The sequence below is a fragment of the Ischnura elegans genome, chromosome 3, assembly GCF_921293095.1.
Source record: "Ischnura elegans chromosome 3, ioIscEleg1.1, whole genome shotgun sequence".
In the NCBI taxonomy this organism is placed as follows: domain Eukaryota; kingdom Metazoa; phylum Arthropoda; class Insecta; order Odonata; family Coenagrionidae; genus Ischnura; species Ischnura elegans.
The window spans coordinates 55,740,643-55,768,615 of NC_060248.1; the positions used below are offsets into that span (position 1 = coordinate 55,740,643).

General features: G+C 37.5%; 1 protein-coding gene across 1 annotated transcript; it reads left to right on the plus strand.

Annotated features, from left to right (window-relative positions):
- On the plus strand, window positions 1–27,371 carry LOC124155826. The gene is made up of 4 exons (XM_046529954.1): window positions 1–19; window positions 9,721–9,851; window positions 24,930–26,649; window positions 27,143–27,371. The coding sequence occupies exons 2-3, from the start codon at window positions 9,751–9,753 to the stop codon at window positions 26,593–26,595; spliced, it is 1,767 nt and encodes a 588-aa protein (XP_046385910.1). The 5' UTR covers window positions 1–19; window positions 9,721–9,750; the 3' UTR covers window positions 26,596–26,649; window positions 27,143–27,371.
- The last annotated feature ends 602 nt before the right edge of the window (window positions 27,372–27,973 follow it).

Genomic DNA, 27,973 nt, shown 5'->3' on the forward strand with positions numbered 1-27,973 from the left:
GGTGAGGATCTCTCGTCAGGTAAGGATGCGACAGATTTGACCGGACATTGCTATGATGCAGGTGAATTATTATTGATTTGAACTATATATTTTGACTGGACCGGAAGGGAAAAGTTCTCAAAAAGAAAAAGTTTATCGCGAATAAAAATTTTCGGGAGAAATATTTTCTTGCGATCTCCTTGCCCTCGTATCGTGCAACAGGCTCCTCTTCATAGAAAGACTCTTTCGCTAGTACGTTCTCTTCGGGATGCGGATGCATATACTTTGGTTTTGACCAAAAGGAAAAAGTTCTTCCAACCTCGACGAAAGTTCCAAGTGAATCCAAATTCGTGAAATAATCAAAATTCGTTTTCCTCCTTGTGCATTGCTCTCGCTTCCACATAACTCACAAGGACACTCCATACATACACTATTATAACACTTTTACTCTAGTTTCTCATTACCAATCCCCCTCTTCCGACAAAGTACCTCCTTTGCTAGCGAATTCTCTTCCTAGTTTCTTAGCTACTACGGCCGTTTTCCTCCAAATTATTACCTAATCCCTAGACCCATACAAGTCCCGTAGTAGCTTATGTTAACTTTCCTTATCACGCAAAAGTAGAAAGGTTTCAATCAGTGAGGGTTACAGGAAACTAAAGCCAATTTTTTTTGTACTTTTGGCTGGGTTTAATGTAACTTTTCCCATATCGACGAAGAAATTCCGTGATAATTTCATCACTAACTTTTAATAAAAAAAGCTATGCTAGCATGAACAAATACTTCCAGATTTCGATCGATCTTTATTCTATATATGCTGGTTATTATGTAGAAGTAAATAATTTCAAGAATAAATTGGATAAGGAATATACATTTCGGGAAATTATTCCAAAACGAAGAAGTTCAGAAACTATGTTTTCATCTGGGCAATAAAAAGTAACTTCCGCCGAGAAAAAATTCTGACCTGTAGGTATAACGCGGAATTCGTGAGAGAATAACGGGAATAATATACGTCCGATAGTATTATCGAGGGTAGGGAAAGAGTGGTGGAGAGAAATCCCTTGTCGTCGCTGGCCTTCTCATAACGAAAGATGCCAAGGAGACCACGGCTTGACCTCCTATTCCATGAACGTCATCGCAGGGGAAAGATATCTCTCATAAGCCTCCTCCACAGCCGGGATTCGAACTCAAACCCTCGGAATTAGTAGCCATCACTCTAACCTACACCAACCCTATTCGTACGAGAAACTACGAGCCATTCGTTTAGACCAAGACATTAAAGAAATTTTATGAATAACCACGCACAAAAATCAATGGTGTTTCATTATTGAATGGATAAAAGCACTACAGAATTACTCGCGATGAGAGTTTTTACTGATTCATGGAAGACGGATGTAAATATTTAAGATCTTTATCCTCACCGGAAACATTCCATCCTGGAGAAAAAGGGAAATAAGCCGAAGTATATATTTTTTCTGCACCTAAATACATTGATAGTCCTAAATAAATAAAATGAAATCAGAGATTAAATGTATCAATGTAGAATTAGAATATACCAAATCTGATACGACCCCATTGTGATGTCTCAGTGATACCAAAATTTATCATAGCCCTTTTTCGCCATTTCACCAAATCTTCTCGGATTTGAAGAAAATAGGGTGAGATTTTCATTGTGGCAGTAATTTTCGGACAATCGGAATAGCTAGGATTACTGGGGAAATCGAAGTAGAAAGAGAGGAGCAAGCCGAATCGGAAGGTCGTAATAAGGTTTCTAGCTTAACAGAAAAAGGGCTATACAAAGAGCACCATTCCACATTAGGTATACCCAACAATAGATTCCCGTCGAAAAATCTCCTCCACAGGTGGCGTCCATTCTGGGCTCTACGAAAGACAAGACGGTATCTGCTTCAAACCATCATCTGAATTTTCCCATACATGGCATCTATACGGCGAAAAAGAAATTAATTTTCAACGCTAATAAGTAGGCATTTAAAGGTGTAAGACACAGGGGTAGTGCAACTTTTCACAGAAGTTTTAAGGTTATATTTTCGCAAATTCTTCACAAAGTTTTTACATGTAACAAACTTGAATAGTGCTATCCACAAAAAGTAAGTGTTTTGTTGATAAAAATATGTGTTAAGAATGAAAAAGTGATTTCTTGGCAGTCACCCCGTATTGTGCGGCTAATAAATTAATAAATTTTATTCCAAATTTAAGCGTTCTAACAAAGGTAATAACTATTCCAGATAAATCAGGATTTCTAACGGGAATCCCACTTCCTTAGCCTTAAAACAATAAGCAATTATTTATAGCGGAATTTAAATTATTATTAGAATGGTTATGCGTACAGGTTTTAATTCTTTTATAATACATAATTTCACACCATAAATTCTCTACATTCATCTTTTGACGTCAAAAACCAATCCAAAATAATATCTATATAAGATTTTAAATCACGAAGTTTGGAGTCTCCGTGATTTTCACTTAGTGAGCAACTTCCGCTTCCCCGTAAACTTTTGCTCTCAGCGAAAGTAATAAAAATAATTTCTTAACTCTCGCTACATATAAGAAATAATATGAAATTTTTGAGTGAAATAATTTTGTACCAAAGGAGATAAGTTTGGAGGGGCAGCATCCGGCCGGATATTGACGGAAGCAAACTTTTCTTCGACGAGATTAGCTGGGTAGGTTATTTTAGCAACAAAATTAGCACTAAAAACATGCTTGCTTTGAGTTTAAAATTAACAAAATTTGTAGGAGGTGATGGAATGTTATACCATTATAAAAAGTTCAATTAGTACCTATGGAAGAATGAGAAAATTTGAGGGATCGGTATAGTATGATGTCTAGAGTCGGCTTTCCACCACGTGGGCCTGGGTTCAAAACCCGGGGGATGTGGAGGAGTCTCAGAGACTTGAATCACGATCACGACTTGAATGATTGTGGATGGAATTTCCATCACAGCACTCCGTCCGTCGGATGGGACGTAAAACCGCCGTACCCATGGCAGAGCAGGCAAATGCCGACACCAGGTTTCTCTCCACCTTTTCTTACTTACCCACCCCTCACCCCACCTCACAAATGACCTCAGCTTTCGGTCGCCTCTTTATAATAAAATACCGTATAAACATAAAAATTAGGACCGCTTTCTGCATTGCGTTAAATTGAAAGGGAAATTTTCTGTCGTTTTTTTATTAAGAAATTAATCTGGCTTACAAAGAAATCATAATAATAAAAATTAATTCGAAAAAATTGAATCTCAAATTACATATAGTAAAACGCGAATAACTATATCCGTTTCCAACCAAAATTTGCACGGACAAACCTGAACAGGAGAAAATTTTCAACTGCTATTATCCTCCTAGGTACCCATTTTTTCTAATGAAAAAATTATCCTGACAGAAACTGAACAATGAATTAGCAAAGGGCCTCTGATATCAATAATCATAAGCATTAGAAGTCAGTTCAAGAAAATAATAATAATATTTACTCTACTTATTCATAAATTGCAAAATACAAATATACAATAAATAATGCAATAAAATAAAACAATAGAATTCCACTGCTTATCATGAGACAATTTTTCGATGATAAAGGCAATTTAGAGAATCCATGATCTTAAATAATACATTCATCGATTATACAATGAAAACAATCGCGATATTTTGGCACTGCATGGAGATTCGAGCATACTTTTGATCGTGGTATGGTTCGAATGTTTTGGGTGCACCTTCCTGAAGTCATTCAACGTCAAGCAAAAGTTCATTTTAACACATTGGACATTTAAAATTCATAATATAAAAATTGAACTCAACGAGATTGTTTCTGCCGGCAATGGCCTAGTTATGTTGCTTCATAGAGTCCAGCTTTCTTCCGAAAATCAATAATGTTGCTCGACAAGTACCGTTGCTCATAAGATGTTTGTAGGTAGCATATATGTATACCATTCTGCTGACACAATTTCATGCGATTGCTATTCAATCTCACGAGCTCTTGTATCGGAGATGTTACGTCATGAAATGCACTTCACAATGGAAATAATCGTGCTCAGCCCCGAACAGTGGTGTACTCGCTCTTTATTTGAGGCTGATTGGAGGTTAGAACGAAGAGTTCCACGCATAAACCAGTAAAAATTTCCTCTAACCCAAGGCTTCATTTATTAGTCTTTCGTTGTTCGAGGGAAAATGAATTCCCATACCTATCCGTTTGGTAAAATATCCCTCTTACTTTGCCGTTTCCGTCGGACCTGGGCTAGTGGGGTTATATAATGCTGTTCTCCGTGTCGCTCTGAATTATCTATTCTCAATTGCTCAAGCAATGTAAGCCTAAAGCACAGCCTCCCAGTCTCTAGCGACCAGTGGCGCAGCGAGGGGGGTTTTGGGGAATAAACCTCCCCCACAGAACTCAGAAATTTTTTAAAGTTAAATCTATTTTACTTAATTGGATTAATACTGCTTATGGAATAGTGTGAGGATTAACAAAATATCCCTCAGAAGGCCGTAAAACTCAACATTTTTCATCATTTACCTTAATTTTTTTCTGGCGGAGGGCCCCCGCACCTCCCGCTTACCCTGGTGGGTATACCACACCCCCAGACCCCGCAGTATTAGTTGCGCCTGAAACCCACCCTAGCCTTAATTCCTGCTGCGCCCCTGCTAGCGACTACCAGTCTAATTCGTTTAACATCTGTTTCACGCTTTCTGTGCACGCGTAGTAGTTTTTGACGAATCTCGCAGCTTTCCTATGTATTTCATTGAGTTCACGGATTAAATCTTTCTGCACCGGATCCCATATATTCGCCGCATATTCAAGGTGTGACAGTGCGAAATTTTCTCTCTTTTTCATCTGACGCATGACAAATCCTCGCTTCTCCACGGCTCTGCCACAGATATTTATAATATGCGAGTGGATTTCTTTTGTGGGTAATTTTGATAAGATTAAATGGCATGTTCAGATGCGCGGAGTAAAGATGAGATTCACTTTATAAGCGAAAAATTTAACGGGAAAATGCCTGTTTTGACGGGTACATATTTTACCATGACGTGAAAATAGAGTAATTCCTTGCGAGTACTTTGGTGAGTAAAGGTAGTGTCATAGGGCATCACTCAAGGAAAATATACTTCCCTCAAATCTTAAGTATTTCTCACCTCACACTTGTGATTTTCATAGTTTACACTAATTAGTTCCCATTTTCATGCTAAAATAGCATTCATAAAAGCGTTGAACAGTCTATTTTATAAGTAAATTTAAATAATGAAGTTCTTCAGACCACAAAATGAAAAGAAATTTCTTAACTCACAGATTGAGAACGGATCTAATTCAATAAAGCTCCATAAGATATATATGTAGGAAAACGGATTTTAAATGGTTATTTAAATTGCAACAATACCAGTTTCCTCTTCAGAATAATATGGAGAATATAGACATATCTTGTACTAACAAGTATCGCCGTCATACATAAATCGTAATGATAACGAAAAAGTCAGTATCACAAGGCTAAATTTTATGAATTATTATGCGTATTGAATAAAAATTTTCAAGTTGGATGCAAAAATTTCTGATAGTTTACGGATAGATACTGTACTTAATTATAATTATTCATAGAAGTCTATGAATGACCGCCAAAAAGTCAATTTACGATAAAACCAACCCCAGTAACAAGAATGTCAACATAAAATAACAACTACTGAATAAAGAGGCAAATACTTCTTCTTATATGACAAATCAACGATGAAATTAGTAACTGATTCTTCAGTTAATACGGTAAAAATCCAATTGAACCACACCGATTTGTTAGTAATCACACCAATTAGTAAATTTTAGTTTATTCGTTATTATATTTTATTATTATAATTATTATTACTTACGCCCTGATATGAACAATTTGAGGGAGAGTAATTTTCATTCATCTTATAAACCCAAGGAGTTAGGTAATATCCAAGTGGAAAATGGCCACAGCAGTACAGAAATGAGGAAGAGAATTGCTATAGCAGAGGAGGAGTTTCGTAGGAAGAGGGAACCGATGACAACGACCTAAGGTAATATTTTGAAAAGTAAAGAAAACTTTGTAATTCCACATACATTTTTAAAGTGACACCTAGGTTTCGACGTTGACCGTCATCGTCTGGTGGCTGACGTCATCGTCTGGTGTCTGACGTCATCGTCTGGTGTCTGACGTCATCGTCTGACGTGCCACGTCGGAACCTAGGTCATACATCAAAAATTTATGCGGAATTACAATTTTTTCTATACTTTTCATTATGTTAAGTTGACACCAAGAAAGAATCTGAGCTTTTCGCGTTGAATAAATTGGATAAAAGCTTCTCGAGTTTTCAACCGGGTCAGGGTCTTTATGTTGTAGGCCGACGTTTCGTTGAAAGACTTTCCCAACATCCTCAGGGCTGATGATTGGCGACATCGGCATCATCAACCCTGAGGATGCTGGGAAAGTCTCTCAACGAAACGATGGCCTACACCATGCAGACCCTAACCCGGTTGAAAACCCTAGAAGCTTTCATCCACTCTACACTCCATAAAGTCACGCCTGCAACAACTAATTACATAAGGTAATATTATTGCAATAGTAAAATCAATTGCCAGCGAGTTTACTTCGTGGAATTGTGACGACATTGTTACAGCGAAAACACGTAGGATACCACAGATACATTCAAGAAACTCGGACAACTTAAGCGTATACACACACAATATTCCAGAGAGCAATTTGATCATTTTAACTGCTGACATAGTGACATGCGGAAGAGAGGGAGTTAATAAAAAGAAAGAGAAATGGTGAGCAGTAAGCAATTCGACGGGTAAGGTCGAACAAAATCGCAAAGAAGGGAATAAACAGGGTTTGGAGGTACCACTATGATAATATAATGGGTTGGAGGTACCAGCACAGGAAGCAAAGGAAAGGAGATGGAACACGGGATGAGGTCATTCAAAATATAATTACCATGCACTTATCTTTCCAAAAATTCTAGCTTGGCTCACTCATCACACTCTGTTACGCAGGTTTAAATGTAGCTTGCTGTTGCATGAAGCGAGAGCGAGGATAATTCTGAGAGGGATAATAGTTTCAAATATTCAAGGTATGGTTGTGTAGCAGAACGGAAAACGTGAGATGGACTGAGAGAGAAACAAACCAGGAGGAGCTCAAATACGGTCGTTTAAGGCGAGGCAACTCGTGGACGAGATAGGAAGAAAACGGAGCAAGTGGCTGGAAGAGATTCTGAGAGACCGGCTAATGCTGAAGTCAGTAATAGGTAGGAAGGACATTGGACAGGTGAGGTAGGGGAAGGAGAATAGGTTTACAGGATGGGAAGAAGAGACGTACGGAAATGAACAGCGAGATCGAGGGAGAAGATAATAACCAGTATACAAGGATGAGCAGAGGAATGGAACAACTTTAATGAACATCTACCTTAACCGGTAAATTACTCTTAAAAAAATACTATCCTAAGCATGCCAGAAGATAAATTCACCGTCAAAATAAACAAAAAGTACAGATTCCATGATTCGGCCGAACACGAAATCAAAAGTAGTGACGTCAAGATGATATTTACTGTATCGATGTAAGTACTGCGGTGAGTACTTCGGTCATCATATAAATTCCTACAGGGTTTTATAATATTCTCAGTTCGTCGCCTTATTTTACAAGGTTCTAACTGATCTTCCTACTTTCTGGAAAAATAGGCTTTAAAGATATTGCCTCTTAAGGTATGTTCATTCTCAACAGTAATTTTTGATGCTAAAATTCTAAGTCTTCCAAATCATTAAGAATTTGTCATTCCATTTGAAAAATTAGATACAAATTCCACTTGATAGACAAAGAATTATTTTCAAGGATTAAGTAAAATATTCATAAAACACAAAGTATTTCCTAACCGAATAAGTAATCCATTGGCTTAAGTGGTTTTACTTCGAGAAACGGTCTCGAAGTAGCTTAAAAGCTTTTCCAAACCGTGGTTGACTTGTCTATTAATAGAAACTACCATATTTTGAAAGGTAAGAAGAGGAGCTATAAAAATGAAAAATATACAAAAGATATTACTTTGTTGAAATACGGTGGCTAAAACTCAGAGCCAGGATCACCTCTAAGTCGCCTATTTTTTTTCCTCGAGAGTATCATTTGAAAATTATTATTATGAAATTACAATCTGAAGGATTAAAATATTTTTAAATATCTAAACATTCATTTCATAAAAATGTGGTACATTAAATCCAGTGCTAGTGAGAATAGGTATTCCATAAGTTGTCCTTCACTTCCTCCTTTGATTATTTCGCGAAATTAAATCTAATTGTGCTCTAAAATGACCCAAGCGATTTAAGTGTACCTGGAATAGCCGCGGTGATATCTTTACGGAGTCACCCACAAAGCTTAAATTGTGCGAAAGATCCACCGAGAAGAAAATCATTCGCCTTGACCGGGATTCGAACCCCGTTCCCCTGATTTCGGGTCGAGAGCTACATTTCCACAGGGGAGAATAATGCCTCGGCAGCTTCTGGCTAAAGCACTAGAAAGCAAATCGGGGGATACGGTTTCGAAATCCGGTCAAGGCGAATGATTTTTTTCTTTGGATTTTTCGCACGACCCAAGCAATGTTTATAAGGCTTCAAAAATTCTGTTTTACCTATCATTTGGAATCATAAATAAAAGCTCGGTTTACAAATAGTGCCCAATTAAAGGACAAACTAACTTTACTGATATAATTTTAATTTCTGATCGTGCTTGCATTAACTGTCGTCCAATTTACTCGAAAAACCGAACTTTCTAATAATTTTGTTCCTTTCACAGTCACATTTACATGAGGCTTAGAGCCTCATACTCAAGATATGTACGACAGAGCTTACAAAACTCGCTTCTTACACAATGCAAAAACAACTATAACAAATTTCAAATTTAAAACTTGATTATGTGTATAATAATCAATCGCTCCTTACCACACAATAGAGTCGTTTCCTTTGAATGAACGACCATGTTACGATGTGGCCTGAAATTCACACTAAATCTAACATCCAAAATATAGATAAAGGTTGGTGGACCATTTGGATTCAAAAATGGTGAATTCCTTATTTTCTTCGTAGCACTGTAAAAGTCAATTTAAGAAGAGTGTAAAACAAACTTTGAGCAACATCTGATGGAAAAAACAGAGATGTAGCAAGAAGAAAAACTGGCAATCCTATTTCTTTGCCACATATTTTTTCACCAAAGATCATAAAAAATCGATTACAGTCACCCGGTAAAAAATCAACTAAAACATTTTGTAAGTCCTGATGAATCGATATGATACTCGTTTTTAAAAGTAAGCACTAAATGTACGTCTCGACGTGCATTCGTATTTTATTCACAGAATACTCAGTTAATAAGTAAAATCGTGTGAGAACATGGGACTAACATCGGTAGTTTGCCACATTATAACAGCCCCTATACACTTATACTCTAATGTATTCATGATCTATTATTTGAGGGGCTGAGAAGCGAAGGGGTACAAGCGATTTCTTTTTCTAAACTGAGTTACGAACAGAAATTACGTAAAGAAAAAAAATGAGATCAACTACATATTAAGTAGCGCATTTGATTTTTCACCCCATGTAAGCACAGAACAGAGACTCAATCGTATCTCTTAGCCGCCAAGTCTTTATATATTTCTTTTATCAATTTCTGCACCTAACTCTGTTTAGAATGAAAATAACTTGTACCACTTCTCACCTCCTTATTTACATGTGATATTTGTCTTGCAGCACCTTGGACACCATTACCTACGCCGTGGGATGACACCGACGGGGTGTGTGGCCTGGTTCCTGGTCATCGGAACAGTGGCTACATTCGCAACAGCAATGAAAGATGACACCACAGACATATTTTCTGAAAGGCACGTAAATAAATTACACTTATCTTGAATATTAAACCCATTTCAACAGTATCAAATAGGCGATCATTCACAAAACAAGGTTTAAACTATGCGGAAACCCAAAAAATCGAAAACGAACCCTAGGATTAAATAAATACCTAGGTATATGAAAATAGGTAATTTTATTTCACACATATTAATGTAGGTACCGAGGTCAACATGGTTGCACCATTCCATTATAGTGATGAAAAACTCACGTTATTCCACTTTTCTGTTATAGTTTAATGAGATGGCTGGTTCCGACACACTATATAATTTCGGAATTTCCTCTCAATGATACACGAATAAAACTAATCGTCTCATTATATTGTAAAAAGACGAAAATAGAATTTGTCCACCAGTAATTAATTTATCAAATTATATGTTTGTGATACTAATTATATGATTAAAACTAAGCGAATATCCTCATCATTTTCATAAAAGCATTCTCGAAAAGGAGGAATAGTAGTACATTTATATTTAAACTGTTTCCTTTCATATTGCACCCATCAAAATAGTTGGAAATTCATTCAGAGAAAACGTTTTCGCTCTTTGCCTCACCGATGGAGATAGAAGCAGCGTTTCCTGTATGTATACTCGGGCCCCATTCAAATTAAGTGCCATGAAGGGCGTATATCGACGTCGACGTCAAACGCAGGTTTTCTAGACACATCCAAAACAAGACTCAAGCACAAGCCGGGCGTCAAGTGCACCCTTCGCTAATTTCACGGAAAAAATCACTCTTGCATTTCGCCGAAGGTAAAACCGAAGCACCCGAACAGACATCTGTGCAAAAGAAATACAAAAATGCAGAGCTAGAGGCAATTCGGTTCAGATAAAGCGGTTTGTGGTCAAGGTTTTACCTCCATTGACAAATCTCGGCGGAAACACCAGCTCTTCCATTTAAGTCTTTCTATTCTCCCTTTCAAAAACTAAATGACGCAAGCCGGAAAAATTAATGGCTTTTTACTCATTGTTCTCGAAAACACGGCGTATTTTTAGGACTAAAGACTTTTTTAAAATATATAGTGTAGGGTAGTAAAACGATTTACAAATTATTTAGCTAAAATATTGGTAATAATACTGCACACTTAATATCACTCTCTAGATTCTAGATTTTAGCTAAATAACTTGCATAGAAAACTTAAACCCAGTAACGAGGAAAGCTCGTCAGTATTAATGCTTGAGCGTTTTAAACGGACCCAGTTATAAAATGATTTCCAAAGAATTTCAAGTTTTGAAAAATGATTACAAATTATTGAATACAGTCTGAACACTTATTTTGAACATAGGAGCCCTGTTGCAGCCTATTTTCATACCGTAGTGCATAATAAAAATGGTAAATGGGTATCATCAGCCAGACATATTTTCACACTCCATGTATTGTACCTAGAACTCATAAATTTTAAATGGGTAATTTTATGGGTGGCAAGTTTTGGTTTTCTTTATCGATTATTTTCATTTATTTTGATTGTTTCATTTTTTTCCAACTCGGTATATTTATTTTTGTTATGTTTTCATTAATTATGATTTTATTTTGTTTTGATTTATTTCCAGAATAATTATGAACTTATCTAATTATTATTTACTTGGTTTGAGCAGAATTTACGTTACCAAACCCGCTTTAGCAGGAATACAATGGGATTGTCGACAAGAAGATAAGAAAAATTAGAGTGCAACATTGGTGAGTAACGGATTGATAAGGAGCAAAATAAGAAACGACACTTCTTCACTACTCTCTCTATGCTTTCAATGCAGCAACTACAAGGAATTGCAGGACTATCCCCGGTTAAAGGATTTACAGGCTCTACGCTCCACCATACTTCTTGGAAGGCTACTAAGTGACATGGACCAACGACTGGAACCAATGCAGTAAGTATCTTTCTCTATTTATTTCATTTATAAAAATGTAACATTATCAGTAAGGCATTGAAATGCATAGAAGATAGATTTGACACGAAACAAAAGTATACTTTTATTTTGCATTTCTTCTTAAAGGTTAAAAAATATACTTAAAGTACCACAAATCTATACCATAAGTATATATTGTATAAATGCAACACCGGTGGTGAGGTATTAAAATTCGCTGAAGATGGTTTTGACACGAAAAAAAAGTATAATTACTTTCCTTTTGCGAGTCATAAATTGTCAGAGGTATCAGTGTCCAATTGCAAAGCATAAAATCTATTCCATAATCCCCACCATTTAAACTTTAGTTCTAACAGCATTTCACGATGAGTCGTTAAAAGGATTGACACTAATGACAGGGCACTTTATCAAAATACCCCGAAGGACTATATTTTAATGGCTAAATAATTGATGCAAAGCTGGCTCACAGACAATTGAAAATTAAATTGTGGCTTCGCATTGAGTAATTAATGGAAGGGAATCCCCCCTTCGTATTTCCGTTTAAATAGAACACGTGCATAAATATGATGGCTAACAACCGGGAATACTTTTTAGGCCAGGCCCGTCAAAGGCAATGCGAATGACCGTCTGGGATAAACATCCGCGGGAACCTTGTCCCACGTCTGCACTTCATTTGACTAATAATCTCAGCAAAAGATCGCCGTAGTGAATATACTTTAAAAGATCGAGAGCAATATGAAGTGCGGCGATACAAATCTCTCACTTTATTTAGCTTGTCTAGGTTACACTTCCCAAACGTATCGCCAACATTTTAGTTCATTCCGAATAGTTTCACCAAGAATATAATACTCAAGAGGCGAGTTGACAATCTAATGAAAACATTGTTTTAACAAAGTCTTCCATTAGTATTCATTGATTTCACAAAATTCGTCGGATAAAAAGGTTACCGGATCCCACCTTCCATTTTATCGATATGGATTACCCTTGACGACGACAGGTAACCCCTTGAAAAGGTTAACGACTTTGTATAAGTTAGACAATTACGGCAAAAATATCGAAACTGCCACTAGAAAACTGCGTGCGTTTTTCGACATCGAGGAAACCAATACTGCTATTTAGTAATCTAATTCAAGAGCATGGACAAATACTATCTGCAAACAGCCAAAACTGAGGAAAAAGTTATGACTCAAAAATAATTAATATTTATACCCCACAGACTAAAAAATACTACATATGGCTTGTGTACGGCATTTTAAAGACCTTACAGGTGTATATACAAAGAAACATATCTCATCTTAGTAATTTAGGTACGAATATACCTCTGAGAAACTTAAGTGATAAAAACAGAAACAGATATGTCTTCAGCTTTCATTGGATACCTTTCCACAAACATAAGTGAAACAGATAACATGGATCACAGAGATTTACTATTTTTCCGGGTGATACCCCACAAGGTCACACCGTGACAGATGAACTTGCTTTGTGTGTTACCTTGTGTAAGTAAATTTGAAATGAAAGTAAATTCATGGGTTACTTTCTTACTTTCCTTTGTTAGCACTCGATATCAAGTGAGTTTCAGAACCATGCAGCGGCTAAGCGAGGGTGGTTTTGGAGGATAACCCCTCCCCCCCAAGAGCTCAAAGAAATTTTTAAGTTTAATCCATTTTACTTGATTGGATCGATATTACTAATAGAATAGTGTAAAGATTAATAAACTTTCCCTCAGAAATCCGTAAAACTCACCATTTTGAACCATTTATCTTAAAATTCCGCAATTTATTAATCTCACATCTACCGCTTATCCTGGTGGGTATTCCATACCCCCACACACCTCGGTATTAGTTGCACCTTAACCCCCCCGGCCTTAATTCTTAGCAGCGCCCCTGGAACCATGTATTTAAATTTAACCAGTATCCGTCTAAAAGATTATTTTAAAAGGCGAATGAAAATTTCAAATTGAAAATACCAAGTTATTTTACAATTTCCAGTATCATTGAATATTTTTTATGTTTCAAACTTTGTCCTTTCTTTCGGGATCCCGATCTTTGCGGGAAAACCTAATTTAAGATATCATTGTTCAAATCAACTCACGTAACACTGAATTGAGTACTAACAATTGCATTCATTTTCGCACACTACTAAATAATATAATGAAAAATCCAAGAAGCTAATTAAAAATACACATCTTTAAACACCCCATTTCCAGCCTTTACACTCTTCCTAATCGTAACCTCATGTTCTCAAGAAGCTTGAGGCGTACCGCGCGATGGAAATGATAAGCCAATCCTAAGTTTCTGCGAGACATCATATTACACTCTCAAAGTTAGACAGCACAACATAACACACTCCACGGTTTGAGATATAACACGCCACGCCGGGGCTTCATCCGAAAGCAGTCTTCAAATTTGTCCTTTCTTCTCCCACTATATCACTTAGCACTGTTATTTGATACACATGAACTGGGATTCAATTTTGATTCTTTCTCTATCGTAATTCCTATCGATATCTATGAAATGGAATTCCAATTCTGCTCCCCGGTTAGGCGGTGCTCTTTTCTACGATGTGGCAAAAAATATTTAAGGAGTAGACAGTAATAGATAAACTTAGATCCTTCATTTTCGCAAAACGTGAAAGAATGAAGATGTGCGAAGAAGGGCACTATTTTTACACCACGAATATTACAATAGAGTGTTATAGGATACGTTTCCGAACCGCGAATATTAGACCAACGATCATTAAATGTGCTAACACCCTCCGTGACTTTCAATGGGTTTAAAAAGGTCACCATTCAGACGTTCGAATCCGAATGTCACGGGAAAATTAACTATGACTATGGGTGTTAACAGACATGTATATTCAAGATGAAGAATTGCATATTCGAGATGAAGAAATGCATATTCGAGATGAAGAAATTTATATTCGAGATGATAAAACCTATTTTTTTTTTAACATTTGCACAGCTTCTTTTATCCAGCCTCAGCCGGATATGGAAAGGGTTCCCGGCCCATTCAAACGCCAAGGGGCTATCGTCTTCCGCACAAAATTCAAATCGGGAAAACAATGTGACAACGGACCCTGTATAATATCGAGACGAGAACGTTGCTCTCATTTCCTTGATAAAGCCCCCAGTAAGAGGAGTGGAACGTTGAATGACGAACTGGCGCCGGCCTCGGTGGCGGCGGGGTAACGTTCTCGCCTGCCAAACAAGAGGTCGCGGGTTCGAATCCCGCCTGGGTAGGTTTCCCCGGTCCGGGGCATGGTCGTTTGTGTACGTTTACATGTTACATTTGTTGAACACCCCGGTGTAAAATGGCCAATAAGAGCTGTATCCGGTGGTTCGAAAATAAAATAAAAATAAATAAAAAATAAATAAAGCCCGGCGGGACAAACTGGTGCCCCCTTGGTTCGAACCGTAATCCCACTTCTGAAGATAACTCGAGACGGGTGAGGAGAACGAAAACAGAAGAATTATTTGCGGTTTGTGGACAGTGTAAAGAGAAACCCTGGATTCAAATGAGACACTTCTTCACAGATCGCGGCTGACAACCGAGGGTCTAAGCTCACCTTATTCGACAGGCGGAGACATCAAAGGATTAGGTACACTGAAAAATCTCCGTCAAGGTCAGGAACAGTACGCGGATATCCGGGGTGAAAATTCAGTTATTTAGCCTCCACTCGAAAATAATTTCACTAACCAACCTTTCATGAGAGACGCACGGAAATTAAGCATTTAATTGCCATCAGACAAATGGAAAGAGGACCTCAAACTGACATTCTCACACAATAAAGTATATGCAGTCCACCGAGGCTGAGGATATAACTGAAGCCCCAACGATGTTAACAAAAACATCATTTACAAAATAATTGAAAATCCTCACGCATGTAACCCGAATTACTTTAACTCTCGCTACTTGAGGCCGGTTTTATAATATTTGAGTTAGTTTTTTCCAAACAAGAAAAGACAGAGTTGACTATGTCTTTCACTTATGGTAACTATGGCAATTTTTTACTAAACTTCATTCTTAACTACTTTACTTTACTCTAACTTTGAAACATTCTCAAGTTAAGGATTTGGCAGTATCATGTTCCGGTTAACGCTAACTAGACTTCATTAAACTGACACTTAAAGGGTCAGTCCATTACAGGGCGTGATTATGGTTTATGCCAGGGGTTGAAATATCGGTCTTTCCATGGCAGCGGGCCACATGGCCTATTTTTTTCGCCGCACTGAACACTAATCCCAACATTTTCACGCGATTTTTTCATCTAATATATTCCTTTCGGCAATACATTCTACCCATTACTATTCAATTAATAAAAATTTCGGAATTATTAAAACCTTATAGCTCTAAAATGCTAACCTACGGATTGCGGGGAGACTTGATTTAATTGATTGAAAATTGTTGCAAATAAATTTTGGACATTTAATACTTGATAAAAAAACAAAGAGCACAGTAGTACGATGGATAAATCTTTTTTTTTAATGGCTATAGGGTTCTGGAATCGAATCCAAGCCTTTCAACAGTCCGTACAACTAGCCTCTAATTGTAAGTGCGAAATGGCCCAGGGGAAGTGCGCTTGACACTAATCGGTAGTCAGTCACACCACCCAGATATAGGAACTGCTCTCCTTACCCCGCATGACTGAATTTCACAGACCTGCGGCTTAGTGAGGTATGAGATTTACCATAACCTTCCTATACCAACCTTTGGGTTGATGCAGGTTAGTGAACTCAAAAACGAGGGTACTTTTGTTGTTAAGTATATGTAATTTTCAGCTCTGTTCTATTTTTACGTCTTTACCGCTGATGCTTTGTCCACGTTGGTTGGCAACCAAGCATATTTATCCATGTTTTCCGCAACAATACCTTCTTATGAGATGTTCTTTAAACGAAGTGTCAATCGATCTGAGTTAAAGTCTTATTATTCATTTACGCAGTGACCAGTGTCTTCCCACGGGAACATAAGTTTACGTTAAGAAACTAAAAAAATTACATACATATTTTTCATCATTGGCCTATTCTTGCCTCACAGAATCATTTAGGGGCTCAACTCCTAAGGTCCAACGCGGTCGATATTTCACTCTACGTCGGCATCACCATCCAGTTCTTCTTCCCCATCTCCGAACTCTCGAATGGCCACTTCAAGTTCCACGGGCATTCCACCCCATCCACGCACCCTCCACGGTCCTAATTCACTCGCACGCGGCCACTCTCTCATTTCCCATGCCGAGAAGATACCGACATCGCAAGAAAGCGCTCTTTATTTATGACTCGGTGCCCGTCACGCGCACGGACACGCACGCGGGTCGTACGTCACGCTTCTCGCGAGTGAGGTCGACGCTATCCCGGCACTGTTGTCGGGATCAAATGGGTGAAATCATTCAACGTTGGAATTGAACGCAACGGGAAACTTCATGCAGAGAGGAATGATTCATCTCTGTGGATTGCAAAGGTGCGAGATGGATGAAGATGAGAAAGCGGCGACCGTGACGAGATCTCCGATTTCAGTTTGAGCACAAGTGACAGAGAAATATTACTTAACCCCAAATCCAACGATTGCTCGAAATTGAATAAGACATAAGAGCCATAGTCTATCAATCAATGAATATTTCCAGGAATAACAATCGTAAGAAATCAAAGTCATATACAGCACAAAAATTTGACAGGTGCCCATCCCATACAAAATAAAATACGCCATATCGAAAGAATCAAAATAAGAACAAATGTACTGAAAAGACATAGATCCTTTTATATACGCGACAATTTAGACACTTTTTACGTCCAGCGAAAAGGGCGATGATGTCAACCCGGAATAAATGAAAAGGATATAATAATCAGACATGGGCGTTTCACTCAACTCGGTCACAGACCATGTTGGTAAAAGTGAGACTGAAGATACTGGACCCCTATGAAACGCATTGTATCCACCATTGCCCAAAAAATGTAAAAAAGATTGTGTATGAATGATCATTCTAGAATTTGAGAGCAATCAGTAGATATCCACACTCTTAGACGAAATATTCTACGCAACGCAGGTGTCTTTAATATGGACGGAAGTAATTTCTATTTCCCACCAAAAAACAACCAAGAGTCAAGATAAAAAATACCTCTTGGAAATGGGATACACTAATGATTTATTCGTGGTATTAAGCTTCTAGAGGATTGATAACTCAGGCAGATACGGGAAAACGACGCGAACGAAATAGAATGCTAGTGATTACTCGCTCGAGCAGTAAAATCTTGATAAAAAGGAACAAAAATCCACAGATAAGTTAGATTAAAAAAAAACTAAAAATGACATAATTCGCGAGAGCCTACATTATGCTAAAACCAAATTAGCTTGTTTTCTTTTAATTTCGGGCGCTCATTAAAATGGCGAGAAAGCGAAATAAACCCATTAAAAAATTGAAATTATGCACGTATATTAAAGGGAAAAATATGAATACATAAATATAAGCACCGATTAAATAAAATGCAATCTCATGGGGTAAGTCCGATGAATTAAAGGGGTCAATATTCATAAATGGCACTGGGAAATTATGACGCTTTAATAATCGTCAGCACACTTAATTCCCTGGGAAGGAGATAAATGCTGAGCATGAACAAGAGAGATAGAGAGAAATTTATTGAACAAGATTTCAATTGTAAATGTAATGGCAAGTACGGCATATTAAATTTACTTCGTCTACCCATTTAAAATTTTACATGTATTCATTTTCATAACACCGGTAAGGTCATTTATACATTGAGTGGAGCTCATAGAGGCATTAGTTTCTTCGTCTCACTACTAAAAACATAGCACGAAATCTATCCCGTCACTAAGAATTCAATGCAATATTTTTATAAACATTTACACCTGCTATATCAAACAAGTGTTGAGTACAGTTAGTTATAGAATGAAGCCCAGCGCCGGGTTTTCCTGAAAGCTTATGCATTTGCTCTCGACAGGTATGATGCGTTGGTAGTCTACGCTCCAGGATACACACCAGAGCTGTCGTTCTTCCAGATCACTATAGAGGATAAACAAAATGATGGTGATTACGGTACATACCAAGAAACCGAGTGAAAAAAATCCATCCGATGAAAATGCAGGGAGGTCAATGATGATCTTCTCGTATATTCTTCAACCGCCAGCCATCTATATGAAAAAGAAAGTGATCACAAATATTATCGTAAAAAGTCCACAGACGCTCACGATCATGTAAAAACGGAATACGCACAGAAAGTTACATCACGTTTAAAAATTTGATGTTTGAAACAAAGTAGATCAAAAAAATTTTGCCATTTAACACAAAGATTTTATCCTCCTTTGTAACTCCATTAAGCCTAATTTTGGCGATACTTAAAACAGGTAATTAAAATTAAATTCACAATGCTTATTAATCAACTCAGATTTTTCACGCATTGAAACTACCCCCAACTTTCAACAGTGATTTTGAAAATAAAATTATGCACACAAGTCGTTGATACATATTTTTGTCGATTCCAAGGAATAACCAAAAGAAGCGGGTAAGATACAATACTCCGCGTCGACAAGTAGTCGCATTATCTTATCTCATCCAGTACCTTTATCACGGTGGCATATGTGCACAATAAAAAGTACGATATCTACGTCAACTAAGCTAAGTATGATGACATCTAGTGGGATGATTTTTTTCAAGTAGCTTATGTCACCCCTACAATCTTTCGTAATAACGACACTCAAAATCATAACGAGCACAGCGTCCCCTTTTCTGAAACTCGAGAGGACCAGAACATACAGATTCTGTAGCCACATAATATCTAAAAAATTTACGTAACATTTCATAGACTGTACTTTGTTTTCAGGCGTTTACGAGGAAATTTATACGCCTTAAATAATAATTTGTTTCACTTTCTGACCAAGGACAGTGGAGAAGATAAGTAAAATCATACAACTGTAAAACATGATGGAAACTAACCAACGGTTTAAAACCACATTTGAACTATGCTACAATCAGGAAAAGCTTAGAATAAATTACTCAAATTAATCTGTGGCCAAAAGAATATACATGACTTCCCTTTTGGTAACAACTCCCATTACTCTATATTTTAACCAGTTTCTCATTCCCAAAAAATTGTCACCAAAAATTCCATTACCTAGTGCTCTACACACCTAGCACACTCTCTGAGAATTAAAAAATCTAATAGATGCCAGTAATAATTGCCCACGCCAACAGAACAATGTTTGAGGTGATGACAATTGATAAATAAATTCGTCTCGGTACCAAGGGTTTTCTTAACAAAACTGATGAAGGAAAACCGATTTCCTCGATGTAACACGTTTTTTTCCATCATAAGGCACAATTTATCTATTTTTCCTCTTTCTTTCTAACAGGAAGAGAGGATGCTACTTCAACGCCGGATTGTCGCACAGTTGTGATAACGAAGACGTACTCTCGGCACTAGCAGAAGCTCGCCACCTGGGATCTTTCAATTCGCCCGGTAGGCGCCGTCGAAGAAAGAGGCAGCCCGCAACCATGCCTCTGAGACAAGCGGCGGACGCGGATAGTGAGGAGTCGATGGACAGGAGTCGCTTTCCTGCCGCAGGCGAACGAGGAACTGAGAAAGCAGAAGGAAACGCTGACAAATACCCGAGGTGGAGTCGCATGCTTGAAGGATCACTTCCTAAACCGAAAAATGCATGAATTACATAAAATTAGAGAACGTGAGGTTTTGATAAAGCATGCATGAGTCGAAACGTCATCAAACTGAAATTAATTCATCAAAATCTTGAAATACTTGATCAATGACTTAAGGCGACATTTCGACTGCGTTTGGACCATGGCAAACTTAGGTCGAATGACTCAACTTTTGACTCCTACTAACCACGGGTAAATTTTCGGAGGGAGGGGATTACGTGGATAGAAGAGAGTACAGTTAGGGAGGGCTTCAATCGGTGGGGTTACATCTATTACAGTGCACCTCAAACTTTTCGGAAGGGGGCGGGATTTGAAACTCCAGGCCTTCCCCCGCTCGCTACGGTCATGCGTGCAACCAAAGTTTTAATCTTGGCTCCTCCATTCCTAATTAAATTCCATAGATTTCATTTAAAATTCCACCATCAACAGCATGACAATTCGTAACTAAAATCACGAAAGGTATTCACGCAACAGTTGGAAGTTTCTCGAGCCAAAGTTAATTAATCCAAATCATTAAATGAAATGATCAAGGTCTAAATATCCTATTTTGTTAGCGTTCAGACCCTTGTAAACTAAGAATAAATGAATATGCATAACCTGTAGCCACGAATCAGTTACAGTTTTAAGAGCAGGCGTTAACCCGGCGTGACTCTATTTCTAACGAAAATCACATAAAATGGAAATGGCCCATAGAAAATCTTTCGTTTAATAATAGTGCATCATCATTTATCCAGGAGTATCTTTCCTGGCGAGCGTTTAGAGAAATACACAAAACAATGGAATTCTGATGAGTAAATAACGATTCCAACTCATCAAGTTGTTCCCAACGGTCGTCGTCTGAATTCAACGGAAATAGATAGATATTCATTACATGAGGCAAACCAATCCCATCGAAACATTCATTAACAATACAAAAGTTGAGCGAGGACGAAACCACACCGCCACCAAGGAATTTCATGGTATCTTGATGTCTCACATGTCAATGTTTTGTAATACGCACAGTAATGCTCTCATTATGAAAAGCCTGAAGGTGAAAACACGATCACGGCGCGCATGACGCATCAGTTTTCGACAAAAAATAAAACCTTAAGCGTGAAGGTATAAGTCGAGACATCCATTTATTGACTATTTGGAACACCTCACCGAAGTCACTAATGTACTCTTTTCGCGCGGTAAAATTTCAAGTTACCTACAATCTACATTTCTGATTAATATGGATTGAAGAACACAGTTTAATTTCTTGCTGAAAAAATAAATATTCCTGATTGTGTTTCGGGCTAATGCCGCGTCGACTCATTTTTTGGTGGACGACAGTTTAGGGCCCATCGTCATGGTCAAATGCCATTGGACCCGAAGATGGGAGCTGGAACGCGCTCGAAACTGTCATCCGCCAAAAAAATGAGTCGATGAGGAATTAACCCGGAAAACAATCATCCATTTAATCACCGCAGAAGCCTCCGTAACAATCAACATTCCTGTTGGGCAAAAGTGTATCAACTTTGCATTTTTGCATACGCAGTCTGCCAGCTAGACCTGTGTGTCGACTGTAGGATTCGTCTGGCGTTTGAGGGCAATTGTAGCAACGTACAGCGACCGACCTATATGGGACCAATCAGTGAACTTTGGGGAGGGGGAGAAGGGATAGATCCCCCCCTAAGCCTCAGAGAAATGCAAAATAATATTTAAAACTATTGTCTACTTTTGACATATACCTAATAACTGCATCTGCTTAAAGTTAAATTTTTAGTGCCAAAATGATGTAAAATGCATTTCCAAGCATGTTATTTTTCAAAAATTTTCCTGGACTCCTTGTTGCCTTGGGGGGAGGGGAGCCCTCCAGATCCCCCTCACCCCCCAAAGCATATTCCTAGTTATGCTACTGCTTACACGGATTCAAATGACCCCTTATGCTTTAAATTAGAGATGTCACATGCTGTCTATGAATCAAATAGAACAAATAATCGTGAAATGTCATGGAAAAGCGAGTCATTTTGCCCAAACAAGTTGTTATTTTTGCAGCAAGAAGTTCAGCCATGCTCAAGACTCCATATTGATAATAAATCCATACTGAAGGTAATACTAAATTTTACCATGCCATAACCATGCGCTGGTTCAAAGCAAAGCTTTCGAGGAAAATATCCTGTAATAATCTTTGACTGCCACTTAATAGAGAAATTGTCATGAACGGAAATAAAGCCCTGATGAAAGAGTAAACATTTTCCTGGTTCCATGGAATTTCTGGATTTCAATGCATACCTGGCTGGTATGCTCCATTTCGCCAGACATCATTAATCCCCAATCTGCAAGAGAGACTGGAGGAGACACTGAATACCTAGGGCATGTAAGCACATGCAAGTAAATAGTTTCACAAATTAGCTCCAAAGACCCAGAGATTTAGACAGCAACAGAATTTTACTCATTTATAAATGTCTTGAAAGAAAAAAACTGGGCAATATCCATATAGGATACATTTTTTTTCAAATTTTAATCGTGATAGTTAGCAAATGTAATTATAATCTAAAACAATTGGAGATTAGTAAACCTACATAAGTGTAAGGCTTAAGTAGATGATGCACATTAGCAATGAGACACTCATCCATGAAACACTATGATATATACATCTGTCAGTCAAATGCCGTAAATATTTCATTTTTTAAATCCATTCAGATTACCGATATAGATCCTTTCCGACAGATAACCAAGATGAATTTAAAAAAAAAATTAATTACCATCCAAAGAGCAAAATCAGAAATAATTTTCCTCAAATCATCATTGGCATATCCAATATGCACTCTCATTCCAGACATGATGTATTTCAAAGATATATACTTCTTATTCTCAGGCATATAATTCCAGGGTGTATATATCAATGTCTCTGTATTAGCCAGGCAGTTGAACAAGAATATTACTATAACTGACTGCCATGACCTTCAAGGCGACTAAAATGACTAATTCATGGAGAAACAAAAACACAGTACTGTTCCACAAACTTATTTTTGCCGTTGACTAGTTTCAACAGCTATAGAGTCACTATCAAGATGAACAGTTGTCTTCATAATGATGCTATAGCCGTTGAAAATACTTGACAGTATAAATAAGTTTGTGGAACAGTACTGGTTTTTTTTTCATCTTGAGTATCTCATCATTTCACCAAGTCACACTAAAATCAGTTGATTTCAAAATCATGCATACATAATCCTATGGTCTTGAATGAGGTAGGAAGACAAGAAATGATTAGAAAAATGTATAAAATGAATTAATTGAGAGTAATGAAGAAAATGTAATAGCCTTTGAGGAATATATGTACATATGAAAAATTTTAGACTATTAGAGATAAGTTAGTATAACAAGTATGTCGGGAACAGTTTTAAGCAACTGACGTCTAAAATGCAACACAAGCATTGGAAGAAGAACAAGCAAGTCAGGAAGGACCATCTGAAAGATGAATATGTGAGAAGATCTTACTCTGAAGAAAGATGGTGCAGAAAATTGACTCAAGATCATCATAATACGTCTAGCTTTTCAGGGTAGACATAAATAAGTGAAAAAATGATTTGGACACAGAGGAAAAATATGTACACAAATAACAACATAGAAGGCAAGGGAAAAGAGTGAGTGGAGTATCAGATTATAAATCTTTTCATTTTTCTTTAATCTGCTAAATAATGATTTTTTTATTTTAATCCAATTTTCTCATTTTGTTTTTCTTCTGTTTAATGGAAAACTGTGTATTTGCGCCCATAAATGATAACTTCATGCAGACTACTACACAACGTATAAGAGACATTATCTGCAGCTAAATTTTAAATAACTGAGATTTTTCCTTATGAACCTCATACCATATTGATTTCAGTAGGAATGAAGCATATATGATACACAACTCAACTAATGTCACATAGCTCACGGTCCATCACAGGAAGGATAAACCTTAACGTTTTAACAATAAACAGAGATAAATATAGCATTCAAGGTTATAATGACGAAGTTTAAAGTTTATCTAAAGAATTTTATGATTTTACGATGAGTAAGAATGATCAACATATATTTAGCGTATGCAACCCACGTGCCACCCAAAATGTTTGCCTGGGGTGACAAGTGCTCACTCTTGGGGCCTTATCTCGGGAACCATTGATCACAATTGGAAAATATTTTAGGTGCCCCATGTCAATTGTCCAATGTATCGTTGGTTACCACAGAAAATCAGTTGAAAAATTCCTGCACCTTCTTATTGCCATTCACATCCGAAAAACAGCCAAAAATTCTCAACTTTTGAGTGCGATGCGACACTTCATCCCATTATCCAATTGCAAAAATAATTTGCAGGATATATTTTTACACCAGTTGGCATAAAATGAGGGAGTGTTCCAAAAGAAATTCGAAAAATAAGGACCACTCTACTATACATACATACACACAATAGTAATGATATCAATAAAAGCAATGCAACAGTTTATAGTACTAAGTTATAACAATCAATCATTTACACTGGTTCAGCTTTAATAGCACATATTCTAATGAATAACTTTGCAGATTCAATGCAGCAAGAAGCAGAAATAATATAAAAAGTGATGCAGTAAACTTCCCAGCATTCTATCCATTAGTCCATCACTCACGTCTAATAGCCAATACAGCGGCTAGAGTACAAAATCCGGCATCAACACAGCAGTGGTTCTCCACAAGTTCAAAAAGGTGTGCCAATCTATGGGATGATAGCTGTGCTGATGGAGATATCCCAGGTTCAGGGGGAGATGATAACTACTTCAATGGTGGAGATACACCAGGAAAGAGATCCCTTCAACATCAACCGCAAGAGTTTCCCAGTAATCTGAAACGATGTGCCAATGTATGGGATGACAGCTGCGCTAATGGAGACATCCCAGGTTCAGGGGGAGATGATGGCTACTTCAATGGTGGAGATAATCCAGGAAAAAGATCCCTTCAACATCAACCGCAAGAGTTTCCCAGTAATCTGAAACGATGTGCCAACGTATGGGATGACAGCTGCGCTAATGGAGACATCCCAGGTTCAGGGGGAGATGATAACTACTTCAATGGTGGAGATACACCAGGAAAGAGATCCCTTCAACATCAACCGCAAGAGTTTCCCAGTAATCTGAAACGATGTGCCAATGTATGGGATGACAGCTGCGCTAATGGAGACATCCCAGGTTCAGGGGGAGATGATGGCTACTTCAATGGTGGAGATAATCCAGGAAAAAGATCCCTTCAACATCAACCGCAAGAGTTTCCCAGTAATCTGAAACGATGTGCCAATGTATGGGATGACAGCTGCGCTAATGGAGACATCCCAGGTTCAGGGGGAGATGATGGCTACTTCAATGGTGGAGATACACCAGGAAAAAGATCCCTTCAACACCAACTGCAAGAGTTTCCCAGTAATCTGAAACGATGTGCCAACGTATGGGATGACAGCTGCGCTAATGGAGACATCCCAGGTTCAGGGGGAGATGATAACTACTTCAATGGTGGAGATACACCAGGAAAAAGATCCCTTCAACACCAACCGCAAGAGTTTCCCAGTAATCTGAAACGATGTGCCAATGTATGGGATGACAGCTGCGCTAATGGAGACATCCCAGGTTCAGGGGGAGATGATGGCTACTTCAATGGTGGAGATACACCAGGAAAAAGATCCCTTCAACACCAACTGCAAGAGTTTCCCAGTAATCTGAAACGATGTGCCAATGTATGGGACGACAACTGTGCTAATGGAGACATCCCAGGTTCGGGGGGAGATGATAACTACTTCAATGGTGGAGATAATCCAGGAAAAAGATCCCTTCATCATCAACAGCAAGAGTTTCCCAGTAATCTGAAACGATGTGCCAATGTATGGGATGATAGCTGTGCTAATGGATACATCCCAGGTTCAGGGGGAGATGATAACTACTTCAATGGTGGAGATAATCCAGGAAAAAGGTCTCTTCAACATCAACAGCATGAGTTCCCCAGCAATGTGAAACGATGTGGCTATGACAGCTGTATTACTGGGGACATTGTAGGTTCAGGGGGAGATGATGGCTACTTCCATGGTGGACAAGATCCAGGAAAAAGATCCACTTTACCACATTTTGCTGACAAAAATGGAGTCTCAAAGCTTATTTTACAAAGAAACAAGTTGCTCCTATTCTGTTCCAGATTTCCAGAGTCAAACATATGCAAACTCATACCCTAGTTTGACTTTCAATCCTTCTCAATGGATGAGGAATATGATAATCTATTACACCTGGCAAGTCATTCCATGCACATTTGTCAATTGCTTTATTTTTGGTGGCAGTTTTAGTATAAGTTGGTAACATGGTGGTGGACTTTGGTTTTTTAATAAACTTATGCATTTGAAAGTAGATGCTCACTATAAAAAAATGTAGGTCTCGAATTTTTTCTTGTTCTCAATTACTATTTAACTCCCAAACTTTAAAATACGCAGCTTTTAAATCAACTGCTTCATGTAGGTGGTGGTATTGTTTATGTGCAGGAGATTTTGGCTCAAATCATTTCAATGCTTTAATTAAATGAGAAGCTTCCCTGTTGTTTCACAGATGCTTACATTCTCAATGTAGCATAATTTACTGACTGCTATCTAGAGGCATCTGTCAAGAAACAGCTTTCAGTAATCATAATAATAGCTCACTTCTATTTGAATGAGAACCTCAGAATTTGTTTAATAATAATGGCTGGCTTACTTAATAGCAAATGAGTAATACTCTGTTTCTTATTTTCAGGTATTAGTCCCATTAATCCAGTCGATGAGAATGAAAATCTTCATGTTTCCCAGAAATAAGAAACAACTGCATCATTAATTAATGTACTAGTCTGCAAAAATTAGTGGAAGAAACTATCATGTTAATAAATGTCGCTCAGAGTTCATGCATGGATAACATTTTCAAGTATTGGTCTCATTTATAATGATTTTTTGGGGATAAGCGAAATTGATTCATACCTTGCTGGTAATTTATGGCAAAAATCATCACCAAAAGTTACTAAGACATAAAAATTTAGAAAATAAAAATTTGATGAATTTCAAAGGTGCAAGAACTCATACCTAACATTGTATAACCAAAACACTTGTCAAGAACGTTTAATTGATATAATGTTATACTTATTTCATAAGAGTAAATATTTTATTAACTTTAGTTTAACATTCAATCCTGGACATAAAATTTAGTATTTCATTCACTCATTAAAGAAAGTCATTAAAAGAGAATTTACACATTAAAATTTAAACTGTATAACTGGAAAACTAAATATATTTAAATTTTTGAGAAAATTTCTTCATGAGATGTTTCCCCATATGTAAGAAAACCTACGTAAATTTCAATTTGTCATTGGTATAAGACTGACTCATTTAAAAACCAGGTTGGAATTACAATGAAGTAAGTCAGTTAATTTAAATTGTACAAGGAACTCCAGATAAATACACAATATACACAGCAATCTAACTTGGAAAAACCAGTCTTACCGAATCCAATGAAGCACATAGAGTAATACATATTTATATATCCTGAGCATACTAAATTCCAACTGAACACCAAATACTGACCAGGTAGTTTTTC